This window comes from Brienomyrus brachyistius, chromosome 21 (assembly GCF_023856365.1).
Source record: "Brienomyrus brachyistius isolate T26 chromosome 21, BBRACH_0.4, whole genome shotgun sequence".
NCBI classification, from domain to species: domain Eukaryota; kingdom Metazoa; phylum Chordata; class Actinopteri; order Osteoglossiformes; family Mormyridae; genus Brienomyrus; species Brienomyrus brachyistius.
Genome location: NC_064553.1, coordinates 6,859,065 through 6,875,642, shown reverse-complemented (window position 1 = coordinate 6,875,642; position 16,578 = coordinate 6,859,065). Strand labels below are relative to the sequence as shown.

At 45.8% G+C, this 16,578-nt stretch overlaps 1 protein-coding gene across 1 annotated transcript in view; it reads left to right on the top strand.

Annotated features, from left to right (window-relative positions):
* The first annotated feature begins 1,401 nt into the window (after window positions 1-1,401).
* Window positions 1,402-16,578, top strand: part of LOC125716309 (kinesin-associated protein 3-like) — a 21,985-nt gene continuing 6,808 nt past the window's right edge. Inside the window, exons 1-17 of the mRNA XM_048988441.1 lie at window positions 1,402-1,604; window positions 2,254-2,385; window positions 2,571-2,722; window positions 3,407-3,465; window positions 3,550-3,691; window positions 4,324-4,423; window positions 5,192-5,316; window positions 5,540-5,638; window positions 6,050-6,228; window positions 7,645-7,807; window positions 10,843-10,943; window positions 12,466-12,574; window positions 12,662-12,774; window positions 13,175-13,340; window positions 13,429-13,554; window positions 14,757-14,855; window positions 15,482-15,567. Of these exons, the coding sequence (XP_048844398.1) occupies window positions 1,573-1,604; window positions 2,254-2,385; window positions 2,571-2,722; window positions 3,407-3,465; window positions 3,550-3,691; window positions 4,324-4,423; window positions 5,192-5,316; window positions 5,540-5,638; window positions 6,050-6,228; window positions 7,645-7,807; window positions 10,843-10,943; window positions 12,466-12,574; window positions 12,662-12,774; window positions 13,175-13,340; window positions 13,429-13,554; window positions 14,757-14,855; window positions 15,482-15,567 (1,983 nt within the window). The 5' untranslated portion in view covers window positions 1,402-1,572. The remainder of the gene's footprint in view (window positions 1,605-2,253; window positions 2,386-2,570; window positions 2,723-3,406; window positions 3,466-3,549; window positions 3,692-4,323; window positions 4,424-5,191; window positions 5,317-5,539; window positions 5,639-6,049; window positions 6,229-7,644; window positions 7,808-10,842; window positions 10,944-12,465; window positions 12,575-12,661; window positions 12,775-13,174; window positions 13,341-13,428; window positions 13,555-14,756; window positions 14,856-15,481; window positions 15,568-16,578) is intronic.

The following is a 16,578-nucleotide window of genomic DNA, read 5'->3' as shown; positions in this document are numbered from 1 at the left end:
CACACAAGGGCTTGACTTATGTGAATATTACTTTTTGGTGGATAGTCCCCAGTTCCTCATTTATTGTAGAAACATTATTGCCCCCCCCCACCCCCATTCTTTGACCTGAACAGCGGGTTTCCCCAGACAAATGACAGGCCAGGAAGCTCGCTGTGAAGTCCCCACGATGACTCCTCCACAGGGCTCCAGATCGACGTTTCTCTCAAAGTGTGACACATCTCTGTAAACAAAAATATAGCAAGTGATCCTGCCTTGCAAACATTGGGTTTCTGGTATGGACATTAGGGTGCTGAGCTTTTCGGTGTAATACAGCATAATTAATAATAGTCTTAAAATAAGTGCATGTTTTGAAATAACCTTTTAGTTTAGTCCATTCACTCTGGAACCTTGAACGGATCTAGATTTTTCTTCTTTTATATTCATTGGTCATTATGCAATTTGTAAACTGTCCTTTGGTTAGTGACATGAGAAAAGTTGATTTGCATTTCATCCCGACTTCCAACGGAACTCCGGGTTTGAGTACTTGAGGAAACAACATCACGCATTTATGCAGAAGACTTCTGACACATCTGAACAAGAGCCTAGGTGGCATAAAGCTGAACATTGTTGGTTAAACTGGTAACAAATGCATATCTATCAAAACTCTCATCTGAAGGTCATTTGCTTCAGCAATGTGCGCTGAGCTCCGCCATTGAGAAATGCTTCTGAACAGATACGGCCGATCTTTTTTGTAGCACGGCTGTGACACGGGTCAGCAGGACATTTTAATGTGCACAGCAGAAGTATGGCCAGAATTCAACATACGTTACGGCAAAGATCAGTTAAGATTCTTAGTTTCATGGTAATTCGTGTAGTTTTGTTGACAACCCTTTTGAAATGCCAACTTTGGAACTGTCTGCCCACTAAACAAATCAATAAACATAAAAATCATTAGTATTTAAGGTCGCTAACGGGCAGTTATTTTCTTCTTTAACCCTGAACTCTTTAACCCCCCCATATATAATATAATTATGCATTTGGTCCCTCTGACTTAATGGCTGCGGCCTTGAACTCTCATGAAACCATTATATTACGTTTTGGCAGCCTGTAGAATTAACAAAAAAAAAAGCTTATCTGGACAGTTGCTATTTCCATTCCACTGCTCAGTAAACAAAAGCATGGAACAATTGATAATTAAATATTATATGGAATATGATTATCCATCATTCGAACCTGATTATTCCAGGCTCCGGACCGCCGTGACATAGCATGGAACAAGTGGGTACAGAAAATGGATGGAAAGACGGTGACCCGGCCCAGGATAAGGAATTGGAAGGATGGATGGATTGTCAGCCGTTTTCTTTTTAATAACATTGACGCAGTTTCCTCCTGGCCTCTAAGTGGCGCTGGAGCATCTCTCCTCAGCGCACCGCTGTTAGTGACCCTCCGCTGTGTGCTGGCATGACAGCGCTACAGCAAATGCATCCATGAGATGATGTGAAAAGCGTTATTCTCCACAAATAACATATACTGTAAATAAAGCGACGTACGAAAATCCTCGGTTAGCCAGCGGTCCTCTTAGCTCAAGACGCCATGCAGTCGGAGGATGCGCGGTATTTGCAAAGGTAGCTGTGTTATTGTGCTAATGTGGCTAGCTAGCGGCATCAGACAGTAACCGGGCAGCATTTGGTATCTTCTGGCTATTAATAAACTATAAAAATACCGGTTTTTGTCTTTTATCGTTATGCTCGTGTCGTCTGCAGTGCGATGCGTGATTTTTCTGCCGCTTGGATTTTAATTTACCATTAAAAGGTCATTGTAAAAAGGTCCATCCGCTGGGGTCTGTCATTTTCTGGGTGGAGACCAGTATTAACATACCGTGATTAAGCGTTAGCTGTCTGCTTTATTTTACTTTTAACAGTAGCTAACCAATAGATATCTGTTCTTTTGCGTTGAAAAATGTCCGTTTACATTTTTACCGTCTTGTGATTATATTACGTTAGCTAGAAGATTAGCTCACCATTCAGTAGTATAGAATTGGCTAGAGGCCAGCTAATTTTAGCCACCATAATCTGCTAATACCTTTGAACTGTTACGTAATAAGATTCATTCATAATTTCGGCTAGTATAATTAGATGAATATAATTTCTTTTCATAATAATACGAAAATGTAAGGTGTTTTGAACAGTAACATTTGAAAACATGTACAGTGTATGCTGTGATTCGTGCCTTAATGGACTAGTCATGCCTTGACGTAACTGCTTGTCTGTCTAGGAAAGTCAAGGCAAAGAGCATAGATGTCCATCCCACAGAAAAAGCTCTTGTCGTGCAGTATGAAGTCGAAGCAAACATTTTGGGAGAAATGGGAGACCGTATGCATGGAGAACGGAAGGAGTGCCAGAAAATGTAAGACAATCAGCTCTTGTATGTTGTATCACCTTTTCGTATGTTAAGAATAAGCTTTTTAAAAAGATTGTTGTAGGTTCACATCCCAGGGAGCACACATGAATTCTAACCCTTCTCTCAGTCGTAAGTTGTAGGATAAAAGCATCAGATAAATTAATAAAATGTTAACCTTTTTGCCTGTGCAGAATTCGGCTCAAGAGCCTGAACTCCAATACGGACATCGCCTCCCTGGCCCGTAAGGTGGTGGAGGAATGCACACTCATACACCCCTCCAAGCTGCCTGAGGTGGAGCAGCTGCTGTTTTACCTGCAGAATCGCAGGAAGTCTAACGGGAAGGGTATGTCCTGGCTGGTGCTGTGCGTTGGAGGAATACCTGCTGAATTAGCTCAGCATGTGACCCTGCACCACCATATTCCTGTCATTGTAGCATAATGGCACAACCAAGCTTGTAGTATCAGGCAAAGTCATCATTTTTAGCGTGACTGCATATATTAATTACAGACGCTCCCCTGGTTACGATGGGCTTATGTTCCGATAAACATATCGTAAGGCAAAAATGCATTTTAATACAGTAGACCTAACCTAACCTAAACAATATAGCCTAGCCTACCTTAAACATGCTTAGAACACTTACATTAGCCTACTGTTGGGCAAAATCATGAATACAGCGCCCATTTTATAATAAAGTGTTGAACATCTCATTGTTCATTAATGGAATAATCATACCCATCGTAAAAATTAAATATAATATGGACCAACGTAACCCAGAGGGTGTCTGTATGCGGAATACAAGATGTCATATTTGTTATGACCAGCAGGCGCAGTGGCGGTCAAGGACATGGGCTGTTAATATGAACTTTGCTGGTTTAGGTACCACTGTGGGCCCTGCTTTTGCAGTTAATTCTTGCATGTCACCTCAGGTGAATGCAACAGCTAAGCGACTGCATGTAATCTCAAAGAATCCCGGAACCGATTTTAAGGCAGTGTGCCGAATCTTTGTGCATTTGTTCTCCTCCTGCAGAGAAAAGGGAGAAGAGGTCAGTTAAGCCTAGAGATCTCACCCCTTTTGAGGGAATGGAGGTAAGAAATGCATGTGGACTTTAAAGAAGGTATACTCTTAGGAAGGTGTGAGGCGTTACTCAGCCGGGGGCCTGGTGGTTTCAGATTGACGAAGAAGCCAACATCAACAATATCGATGACTATGTGGAGCTGCTGTACGAGGATGTGCCTGAGAAAGTGAGGGGCTCCACGCTAATTCTCCAGCTGGCTCGCAATCCTGACAATCTTAAAGAGCTGCTTCACAATGGTAGGCACCCTTGTGTTTTGTTGTACTGCAGGTAGCCTCTTCCAGGGGAGAAAAAAAAATTATATTAATTTTAAAATTTTGATTCGATAGGAAGAGGAAGTTGGCACGGTCACATCTGCAAACATGTAACATCATCTTAAAGCTCTAACTGTCCTCTTTAAGAAGCGGTAGGAATTTGCAGAGTGGCATGTGCAGTATGAGAGATATGAGCAAAAACATAATGTCCTCTACAGGGGACAAAGACGAACTGCCCGACCTCAGGAGGACATGTAAATAGGTTCTCTCTAGCTGACTGATAGAATTAAACTTCGGGAACAAACTGCCTTAGGGGGTCCGTGTGCTCCTTGGCCATTCCTCAGTTTGTCAAACTTCGGGTCGGGAACACCTCTTGTGGTGGTTTCAATATCTGAAGTGACAAAAGAATTATTTTCTCTAATGCGAATTTGATTAATTGTAAGACAGAATGTAATGCACTCTTTTTGTTCCGTTCACATTAATACATCTGTGGCACATTTAACAGTTGCGTAAGAGCAGATCTACATGTGATGACCGTAAAGCTCCCCAGGGCCTCAGGTCCACACAGAGGCTGGGGTTCTACTCTCCATTGCATTTCTATGTCTGTTGTTTGTCAGAAACGGCTCTTGGTGCCCTGGCTCGTGTCCTTCGAGAAGATTGGAAGCAAAGCGTGGATCTGGCCACCACCATCATCTACATCTTCTTCTGCTTTTCAAGGTAGAGGTTGTAATTGCTTGTTAAAAGTGACTCGTACAATTAATCAATGACCTCCTTGAATTAACAAAACAAAAATTACGTTTCGATGTGCACAAACTTGTTTCAAAGTCTTGCTACAGGCTGTTAGCAGCTCTGTGTGCATTACGTTGAAGCATGAGCTGTCCTTAGTGTTATTTAATTTTGTGAGTCGTATGCCACTTGAATAGTGTTTGCTGCCTGACTTGATTAAAAATCCTGCTTAATAGAAATTTAGTATGAATTTATAATGCATTACATTCCCTTTTCTGTCACATATATGACTTCTTCTTTTTAATTGATGCTTTAATCATGCTGTTTCGTCTTCATTTCCTCTCCCGATAAGCCAATGCGCTCTGTAACCCATATAGATATTAAGGAATTCAGGCCGCATAATATTTCGATTCAGCTTGCCGGTTGTTAAAAGTTGAAGCAGGGAAAATTTCGTCTGGATCTGAACCTGGTTCCCAACTACACCCAACTACAAAGCTTGAGGATCACGTCAAGCGTGCGAGAGTGTCCAGCTGGACCGGTTCTTGGATTTGTACCTTCACAACAGCCGAAAGTTCACAAACCAAACGCTGGTCTCCTTGACTGCAGTGCTGGGTTTATATTACATAAGCAGAAGAGTATTAGAGTCGTAGGTCCAGATTTCCATATTTGGGAGGAATTCAGTCTGAATGGTTAAATTACATCCATAAATGGGGTTGATTGGGGTGACTCTTGAACTTTTTGTCGTTTTTGTTTTTCCAGCTTCTCCCAGTTCCACGGCATAATCACCCACTACAAGATCGGAGCCCTCTGCATGAATATCGTCGAGCACGAGTTAAAGCGATATGACCTGTGGCAGGATGAGCTTCAGCGGAAGAAGAAGGCTTATATCCTTTGGGCTGCCCTGGAGGAAGTGTCATGTGACACAGTGTGGCCAATCGACATCCACGAAGAAAATCCATGCAGCTATGAATTGTGGTCAGTGTCAAGACCACTCTGTAATCTGGCATAATAATAAAAACTTTGTCTTTAAACCCAAAAATGCTCTGTAAACCATAGACAATGTTAATCTGAATGCATTAAATTGAAGTACAACTTAACACTTGTTACGTGACGATGATCCTGACAACCACACCCTCAAGAAGGAACATGAGAAGGCTTTTAAGAAGTATCAAGGGCTGCTGGTGAAACAGGAGCAGCTGTTACGAGGTGCTTTTATTTACATTTTTACTTTGCATTTGTGTAGTTGACACTGACGACATTTCCATGGCCTCTTAGGGCTCGTACTGCAGATTACATGCAGCCACGTGCAGCTGGACTTATGGTGTGAGTGAATTTGTTTACTAATTGGAGAAATACGTCACTGATGTATCCCTGATTAGGTTCATGTGTCTGTAAGAATGAAGGTCATGCATTCTTGGGGGTGGGGGTAGTATAGTGAGGTGTGTCGTCATACTGGTGAGAGAACAAGGTGATTGTGGTTGATTTAGTTGTTGGGAACCTTGCGCTTAGTAAGAACCGTGGTAAAATCCACTGAAAGCTGAAGCACATCCCTGAAGTCGGGTTCTCTGGCTTAGGTGTTTTGGGTCTTCATTGTTCTCTACCTTTCTGTACTTGCAGTGGCTCTGTACCTGCTGCTTAACCTGTCGGAGGACCCGCGGACGGAGCTGAAGATGAGGAACAAGAACATTGTCCACATGCTGGTGAAGACCCTGGATAGGGAGAACACGGATCTGCTGGTCCTGGTGGTCTCCTTCCTCAAGAAGCTCAGCATCTACCTGGAGAATAAAAACGACATGGTAAAGCCCTCTAGTGCCGTATATCTCTGTCATTTCCAGGAGAACCATGTGCGCTCATCACCTTTCTGGCCGCTCCTGAGCTACGCTCACCCCACTTACGTTGTTTTAATCGCTTCTGAACCGCTCCAGAATTCCGCAGTGCCACTGGGAATTACTGTCAATCTCTCTTCTGAACGCCCTGCCGTCGTTTTTGTGACCGAAAGGGAAATCACTTGCCAGCAATAACATTCCGGCACCTCCGTTGTCGAGTTCCTGGAAGCATGGCTGTGCATAGGCTTGTTGCCTATGGCCCTGCTGCACGTCTGGATGGAGAGACTCGGGCCGAGCTCAAGCTGTTTATCTGGCACGTTTGGCGCGGCAAGATGCGCCATGAGTCTGGGGCATTCGGGACTGAAGCCCCAGCGGAATCCAAATAAGTTCAGAAATCCTTACATCCCAACAGTTCTAGTCAAGGGCTGTGTTTCCCAAAACCTTCATTGTGTTATGATCCACATAACGTCACAGAGAGAGAGAATCCGGTATGGTGAACCTTGGAGAGATCGGGGGCGTTTTTCCAATATGCATACTTGATCGTTCTTGTGTTCTCACATACTCATTTGGTGGTTCCAATACTCAAGAACAGAAGAAAAAATCCCTGGGTGCCATTCATCCCCAGCCGCAAATATCAAGCATGCCTCAGTTGAATCCTTGCTAACGAGAATCGTTCCATAACTCATTACATCCCAAGTTCGTTCTTGGGAGGCAAGATAGAAAGAACACGAGTACGTTCTTTGCGGCTGAGCCCCTGAGGCCTTGAGGACCTACCGTGACCCTCTGCACATTCTCACTACCTTTCAGCATGTTTCTAACTCCGACTAAAGGCTTACTGTGCTGAAGGTCTCCCCCTGTGTCCTTACACAGCCCGGCACTTTCGAGATGTCGCTCTCTGAAGATCTATCGACTATTTGGTCCACAGAGGTTGCTTTTCATCGAAAGAATTGAGCTCATATAAAGTATATCTTTTGGAAATCCTGAAACAATATGATAAATTGGCTTAGTTATTATACCATCTGTTCTTTCAAGTGGTCAGCCAGTAACAGTAATGGATGTTAAGAGTAATATATTTTCATTTGACACTGGTTGCAGTTACAGAAAATTATGACTTAATAGGCGTTGTAACATTATATTCTTTGCTCACTGCAGCACTGTGTTTGTCATTTGTTTAGGAATGAAGAAATTTGTTGTTGTTTTGGGATGTAATTGCTAATAGCCTACTAAGACGTAGAAGATGTACGCTCGGATGCACATACTGCCCTGTGTTGATTTTGAATGCTGTGTTGAGGGACGTCACACCTGCACTTGGATCATGAAGGTTGACCTTATCCTGTGAAAAATGCAGGCCATACCTGGTTGATGTGAGTTCCCTGTCACGGGCAGGCTGAGATCGACACGGTGGAGAAGCTGTCCAGGCTGGTCCCCTGCGATCAGGAGGACCTGCTGAACGTCACCCTGCGGCTGCTGCTCAATCTGTCCTTCGACACCGGCCTGCGCAGCAAGATGGTCCAAGTTGGCCTCCTTCCCAAGCTCACCGACCTGCTAGGTAGGTCCTGTCCCATGAGAGCCCTCCCCAAGCACCATGTGGGATGCAGTCCATGAGGAATAGCCAAGGAGCACATGGTCTCCCTAAGGCATTTTGGCGCGGATCGCTCCATAAAATCAGCTGGATCATAGATACTTAGTGGTTCAGGAAATGGACTGAGGGGTTTTCTGGATCCAATACTCAGCACTGTACCTGAGTCATATTCCAAGCTGCGAGATGTGTAAGCATCCAGATGCTGAATTTACTGGATTGATCTGATCCAAGGGAAACCTCTGTGTGCTTCAGTCTCATAAGACCGGTCCTGATCAAATATGGCATTCGACGTGCCAAGCTATTGTTGTTTTAGCTTAAATATTAATGGAGCAAATGTTCTTGTTATGAATGTTGGTATTTTCCTCCGTGCTGTTTTTCCTCGGTGACAGTCTTGGCCAGAAATGTGAGCCGGCTTGCATGTGAAGATGGGAAAACAAAAAGTGAAATGTGTGTAACGGGGAAATGGTGGAGCTCAAGCATTTAGGCCGCTTTTCAGCCTGTGGGGCGACGCTGATTCCTAATGTGTTTTCTTTGCTGCGTGGCTGGGAAAATCGGGATATCAGCCCCCGTCAGAATCCTTTATCCTGAAAGTTATGAGGGTGCGATGGATTTGGGGGCTCGGGGGAGGGGGAATGAAGGAGCGGTGTAACACATTGTACATCAGGTATGAAAACAAGAACCTGGTATTTTTCTTGCTAGAATATATGGTTGCTTACTTTTACGTAGATATTTTAAATTATGTATTAGGGGGAGTAAGTGGAATGATGGTTTGTATCATCTTTGAAGACTTCAGTTACGAGTGTGATTCTCATGGGACTCATTTTTCCCTGACAGCAGTAAGTTCCACCAACAGTGTGGATGTTTCCTCTCAGACTCGTATCAGCAATTTGCTCATTTTTCATTCCTAGCAGTTATTTGGCAAAAAAAAAAATTAAAAATCAGGAGCACATCTGACTCCAGAAACTCCGTTGCCGCTGTCCAGAAAAAACAATAACCTTCATGAAAATTGATAAGAATAGCAAGTCGTAATACACGACAGAATGATATGAAATCGTTAAGAATGTTTTGTTGCACAAAACAACAGACATTTGGCAGAGGGACCTCCAGTGTTACGCGTCCTTTCGTTCCATCACACTTAAGTAATTAAAGTGCAGATGTGTGACTTAAAATGCTCCGTAAAATAAAGTATCCTGGGGATTTTTTTTTCCCCAACGTCCCTCAGGGAAGTTTACAAGGACATCAATGAAAAGTCACCGCGACTGAAATTCGAGCAGGTCAGTAAACAGAGACTCTGCGTTAAAAGTCACGAGACGTCATGTAATCCAATCCCGCAAGATAATTCCCGTTGAAATTTCGGCGCGGTATTTACACAGCTAGTACAAATGGGGGTAGAATCGTCCCATAAAATGCCCCTGCAGGTGTAGGCGCTTGAAAGCGGAGTCAGACTCCGGACACCAACGGGGTCACGACAGCCGTTTGTCAGAGCGTTTCCTCTGCGAGAAATGCAGCGACTGACCCGGGCAGTTGTCTAGTCTCTGTTTGGATTCACGGGATTGATTTGACTTTAATACCTCCTCCAGGGCTTAGATGTCTGCTATCATTAATATTACGCATACGCTAAAAATAACAATTTAAATCGTAAGTTGTTTTTTTCCTCGCTCACTCGAATTCCTGGGGCCCCCTGAGTGACTCGCGCTCTCTTTGACCTGCTTCTTCCCACGTGCCACCATTAACGACTTAATTGAGCGCCTGTCCCACCCCCCTCCCGATCCCAGTCTGGAGCTGATAGTCGGCATGTGTCTGTTTGCTTTCCAATTACCGTTTTTGACACAGCCGCGGCCTTATCGACGGCGCGGGGCGCAAATAGCCCGCTTGATGAGGTCATGCCCCGGCGGTCGCCCGCGTTTCAGTTTCAGGGTCAGTCAGACCGTGAACTTCCGCTATCGGCGCACGACAGGGGGCACTGTACCGATGAAGCTTACGACAAAGTGCGTTAACGGATCACGGCTTTGCACCAAACGGAAGAGCTCGCAGGACGCGGGAGCTGGGCGACGCCTGCTTCGGCTGATTTATCGCCGCCCGGGTCGTAGCTATTTCACTCGCGTCGTGTCGCTGTTTGAGATTTTTAACGGCGTCAGATGCCTCGTCACCGATCGGGTTTTAGGGTCCCCCAGGTTCCTGATAGCGTTTATTTTCTTTGCGCTGGCCCCAGTAGTGTTTTCTGACTTTAATAGGATCCTCTTCAGGCCATAAAGAATCATCGATTTTTCCTACCGGCGAAGTGAGTCAATAATGCGGGTCAGATGTACCGCCGGCGCTAACGAGAAGCACATGTGCAGCCGCCAGGGCCCGGAGAGGACGCTACACCACCGTTTGAACTCATTAATGGCACTAAAATTTATGCTTCCTCCTGTTTTCCCAATTAAACCAATGTGCCCCCCCTGCCCCCTGTTTCCCTCGCGCATCTGTTTCCAATAACCCTGTGTGATAATACATCCACGAGCATCTCAGTTGTCGTTAACAGCATCTCGTCTTTTTAAATAAGCTGTTGCGTAACTGATGGCTCTTTGCCCTCGTATCGGAGCCTAGCCGCCGGCTTTAATTGGTTAGCAGGATTATTCGAGGTTTGTTTTTGAGATTTGTTCCTCGTTACGGCATACCGTTATTTTGTTGCGCCCCGGGCTGGCTCAGTTCCTTTTCACATGGACAGCTGTACCCAAATCGGGCCTTGCCGTTGGTTAAATCTGAGTTACGACGTGCATTTCTGTTGGATGTTTATAACACTGAAACAGTCATTAATTCAGCATTCGGTACTAAAACCCTCACACAAAGTCAGATCCTCCTCCTGTTAATGAAAAACTTTGTTTTGAAGAGAGATTTAAACAAGGAACAGTTTAGGGACATTAGGATAAAGAGTACGTTTTTTTTTTTTATTGCTTGTTTTGTGTCGTACAGCCTTTTCTTCCGCACTGACAGATTTGTTATGTGTTTTGTTCTTCCAGTCAATGAGAGCCAGAAGCAGATAGCCATGTGCATCCTGTACCACATCAGCGTCGACGACCGCTTCAAGTCCATGTTCGCCTACACCGACTGCATTCCACAAGTACGCCTAAAGATCGCGCTGTAAAATTCACTGTGTGCCAGGCATCCCTGAAACCAGACGCGCTCCGTTCTCTGGATCACGTTCCGCTCATTAAATGAATAACAGAGCGATGATGTCGTGGATGTGGACGCATGCCAGTTACAGTAACGTCCGATGGCTAAGGACTCCTTGTCCATTAGGAGGCGCTGCTGCAGTGCTGGCCGGCACTTTGCCAGTGTGTTTTCGTCCTGGCTGCCTCGGCCTCAATTAAATAGTCAGGCAAAGGGGGTCCCTCTGTTTGTTTCAGGGAAACTACATTCTTTATTGTTGAGATCCTCTAAATGCATGTCCCGTTTAATTAGGTGAAAATGCCGTTCAGATGCCCCGAGTTTACACTAATGATTCAGCCAATGAGCATGCACAGCTGAGAGATGATGTCATCACGGGGACAGTAGAACGGCAGCGTTCCTATGGATAGGTCTTTCCGTCTCCGGTTCTTCCTTCGTCTGCCCCTGTATCTGTCCCTCCCATCTCCACTCATGGTTTTTATCTGCCTCCCCCCTTTGACAAAGGTCTTCACCTCACGATGCCCCCTGCAGCCCCCCCCCCCCCTTCCCTATCACCACCCTTGTAGTCCCGCACTCTGAAACAGGCAGTTCAGGCTTTGGTGGGGGGCGGGTGGTTGCTGCCAGGAGGCACTGGTCACAGAGAGACATTCCTGCTCTGGACAAAGGTCCCACCGTAATCACTCTAAGATGTTTGGGGGTGGGCCTCCAGCTGCTGGTAAATAAGAAAAGTCAGGTGCCAGAGAGTCTAGACGGCGTGATTTCGGGCCCGGGACCCCCGGTATCTGATACTCAATGTGGGACTTGTTTGATTGCACACTGCTGCCTCTTCACAGTGCACCCTGCTTTTTAATGCCTTCCTGTTTAATGTTAAATCAGCCGACGTTGACGGCGGATCGTATTTAGGGCACCGGTGGTGCCGTGGCTGACCCACGCCCCCCGCCTGCTTTCCTGATTGCCCTGCCTCACCATGGGTAGCAGCCCCGGCGCTCACTGTGAGCCGACGACGCCGCACCGTTTTCGATTCCTGTGCAGAGTGCAATCTGCCTGTCACCTTCTCTGTCATTTACTCCATCCCAAATAAGCGTACGAGTCTTATAATTAATACGGCAGCAGCGTGGATGGAACTAGCACAAAACCAGACCAAATAGGGTTTAACCCTCTGTTCAAAATGTACTAAATACAATCAATAACCTTCATGCTGCAGGAACAATGTTTGCGTTTAATTTTATTTGCGAATGACTTATTGATGGGATACTCTTCAAAAAAGACTGTGATTCGATGACAAACATGTATGCTCGCAACCTCCTGCAACAGAATGGTTCAAAATTTTTATTTTGTGACCCTGGAATGTCAACGTGATGTCAGATATGTAGTTAAATGGGGCTATAAGGACAGTTATCTGCAATCGGCGCGTATCCTTGCTCTCGATTTCGTGGCTTTGTGGGGTGTAAATGGAGGTGGTTTCGTCTTGACAGCTGATGAAGATGCTTTTCGAGCATGGGGAGGAACGCCTCGATGCCGAGCTCATTTCCTTCTGCATTAACATCGCGGCCAACAAGAGGAACTCGCAGATCATCTGTGAAGGTACCGAGCCCCGGTCTGGCAGACCGCCGCCCAGCGGGCAGCCAGGGGTCGTTGGGGTTCTGTAAACCTCTCTGCTCTGGGTTCAAGGTAACGGCCTGAAGATGCTGATGAAAAGGGCTTTGAAACTGAAGGATCCTCTTCTGATGAAGATGATCAGGAATATATCCCAACATGATGACCCACCCAAAGACTTATTCATTGTGAGTATAACTTCACCAAGGGGAAATTATAGGCTGGTGTCACTCAATATGCGTACTTGTGTTCTCACGTGCACATTTTACGTCATCTTCCTTTGCCAAAGACCAGTTCCAATGCTAAGAACGGAAGTATAGAGGATGATTAAAAAAACCCCCCCGGGTGTCATTTTTGCCCCGCCCCTAATATCACGGATATATCGGTTACATCCTCACTAACAGATCAATCCCATGATTCGCCGCGACCCAAGTTCACGCTTGGGAGGCAGCTTAGCGGGACTGCGCTTGCCTAGACCACAAGTGCAGTCTTTGCGTTCTTGGTATTGAGAAACACCCGTCGTGTCCTCCACATGGGTGTACCAAACAGGAAGTGGCAGACTCTGTGCTGATGGGTCGTGTTCTCTAGGACTATGTGGGGGATCTGGCCGCCCAGATTAGTGCCGATGAAGATGAGGAGTTTGTGATCGAGTGCCTGGGCACGTTGGCCAACCTGACCATCCCGGACCTGGACTGGGAGCTGGTCCTGAGAGAGTACAACCTGGTGCCCTTTCTGAAGGACCACCTCAAGCCAGGTAGCTCCTCTGGGCCTTTATGTCAAGGCACAATCAGCACAGTGTTGACCCCCCCCCCCCCCCTGAGCTGTCTGCTGTCTCCCATCAGGCTCTGCAGAGGATGACCTCATCCTAGAGGTGGTGATCATGATTGGCACCATCTCCATGGATGACTCCTGTGCCGCCATGTTTGCCAAGTCAGGAATCATCCCGGCTTTGATCGAGCTGCTCAATGGTAAAGACCAGTCAAGACGTGCTTAGAACTCCTGTATCGGACCCTGAGTAGGGGGGGTGGGTGGGTGCGTTTATCCATCTTCTGTCCGATGGCTCCCCTGCCGTTCCTGAGCTCAAGCTCCCCTTAGAACCCTGTACTGAGACGGAGAATCAGTCTTGACATACTTTGGGAACCAGTAAAGTGTACAAGCCGCACACATGAAGACAACCTATTCCTGCAGTAGATCCTAAACAGTCATTGGTTTGCAGAAATGACACATTGAGGGACATTGTGATGATGATGATGGTTAGTATTATTATTATTATTATTATTTTTATAAAGCCGTCTTTAAAGAATCAGTGCCAGACCACAGAAAAATGGCAGGAAGGCAGTGTGACCTGAATTCTTAGTCACCAAAAGGCGTTTCGGTATAAGTGGACCCAGACGCAGCGTCCGATCGTTGTCCATGGGGAAGACGGCAGTCTTCCAGAGAAGCCCCCGGTCCCCTCGTTCATTCCCTCAGCTGGCCGGATCGGTTCAGGCGCGTTTGTGCGTGGCACCATCGCCGTCCCGATGATTACAGTCCGCTTGTTCCTGTAAATAAAAGAGAGTGGCGGTTCCTGACGGCCGCGTGTTTCCAGGGGCTGTGCTGTGACGTCACGGCCTGGTTTGAAAGCATTCTTGCCTGACCGCACCACCGTTCCCACACGGAGATATTACAACTGCAGCAGTTTAAATAAAGGCTATCATCATCATCATCATTATTATTATTTTAAAGAGCACTTGTGAATGTCAAGGAACTTTCCTTCATGGAAAAGAGTTGTATTATTTTTATAGATTTTTAAAAAAATATGTAATCTGACAGCAGCTAAGTGAACTGCCTTGAAATGAACGGTTTTAAAGCTATATGCATCTGATTTAAAATTGACTTCTGTTGACTTGATATTCAGTTTACTTAAGTAACTGCTTAAGTATGATGTATTTCAAGTCTGAGTTTTTCATTTATTGAAGAATTTAAAATAATTGTAAATTAGATTTGGCCACCATATTTTAGTGCTTTGCAGAATTATACAAGCAATGTGGTTTTATAGAGAATTTCATGGTTAAAGGAAAACCTAGCCAAAAATTCCCTGCGAGTGTACAGTGCATAGCAGGGGCAGAGCAGCGCGTCCGTGGTTGATCTTATAAATGCCTGATTGCTTTTTTGTCGTTTTTCCCTTCAGCCCAGCAGGAAGATGATGAGTTCGTTTGTCAGATCGTCTACGTCTTCTACCAGATGGTGTTCCACCAGGCCACCCGAGACGTCATCATCAAGGAAACGCGTATCTTTCCCAGCCGATTCCTTAATTTACCAGATAAGATGTAAGGTGTAAATTCAGCTGGTGGCACTTTCCGGGCAAAAAAAAAATGAAAGGTGAAAATGAAAAAAAAAAGAAAAGAAATGGAGGCTTGGCCGATGCGACGGTATTGCAGTATACCTCGGCATTTAGAGATCACAGAAGTATTTTTTTTGTTACTGTCAAAGATATCTATGCTCCTTTTCTATGAGATTGATACAGACCATTAGCGCCGATCGGAGACTTACTTAAGTAAAAAATGACACGCATGCGTAAGTTAATGCCACGCATGCGTAAGTTAATGCCACGCATGCGTAAGTTAATGCCACGCATGCGTAAGTTAATGCCCCGAAACAAAATGTGCCTTAATCTGTTGGCGCATGTGCAGCACTTGTGAAACAAAGGATAAGCCATTTAACTCTTCAACAAGGAGCTCTCTTCTCGTTTCCCTACTGCTCAAGCTCCACACTGATCAGCCCGTTTAGTGCCTGATGAGCCAAAACAAAATTCTGGTCTGGATTTGTACTTTCTGAACCTGAATTTCCACCTCTGCCGTGTACTGGAGTGTGACAGGTATGTCAGTGCTGAGCGGTTCCTTGACTCCGCCTCAGAGGCGCCGGCCTATCTTATCGACCTGATGCATGACAAGAATGCCGAGATCAGGAAGGTCTGCGACAACACGCTGGACATTATTGCGGTGAGTGGGGGGGGGGGGATTGCCGTCCAAGTGTGTGTGTTTCTAGCATTCATGACATCTGTCTTTCTACCTCTTCCTTCAACTGCTCACATGTGGCGAGGTGGGTGATAAAATCTCATTCTCGCGTTGCTGCTTTGTTGACATAAGATATCTGTAATTACTTCTGAATTACTGAAGTGCCTTTCCTTCTTCGAGTGGGGAAGTGTTTAATTGAATTTATTAGTAAGCATATTAAGTTCTAACCACATGAAAGTGGGCGGGGGGGGGCCTGGTTTTCATCAGTGACAGCAGAACGACGCACAGACCATCGGCACTCCATTACTCCTGAACAGATCACATCGCAACCTGATTATAGCTCGCGGAACTGCGCCGTGCATTGTGGGAAATGGAACAGACCCATTCCTTCTATTGATGAAGTTGTGGTCCTGTGCGGCTTGCAAAAAAAAAATTTTATTAAATAAATATTGCTAATTACACCCAGGGCCACACAAGGAAGGTAGCCTTTGCGGTGGGAACAGTCCCACAGAATCCTGTTACTGATAGCTTGCGTGGAGCTTTAAGAATTTAAGCCGGAATTTCTACGGGAAACCTCATCTGTCGCGTCCTGCATCTGTACACGAGGCCTGCAGTGTGCCGATACTGGTGATTTATGGGCTCTGCTCGGGGCCATTTGTCAAGATGAAGTGAGATTTTCGTTCCAGCTGCATCCGCGAGCTGCTATGGCCTTTAATACCATTGCGAATTAACAGAATGTGCCGGGGGCCAATTCCGGGGGCCTTGCGATGGCTGGCCACGCGGGGGGCCCCACCGGGACCCCCGGTGCTCTGCTCTGTGTTGGTGTGATTAATCAGCAGCACCAGGCCTGTATCTCACACGTGCTGCGGGGAAAGAAAACAAGAGCACATTTCCCCAGCCAAGCAACACAGAGCCCATCTGAGGAATTCATTTTTTTTAATTCGCGGTGGCATTGCTGAGGTGATGGTGCAGCACGGTTTGGCCCCCGAGGGCCGT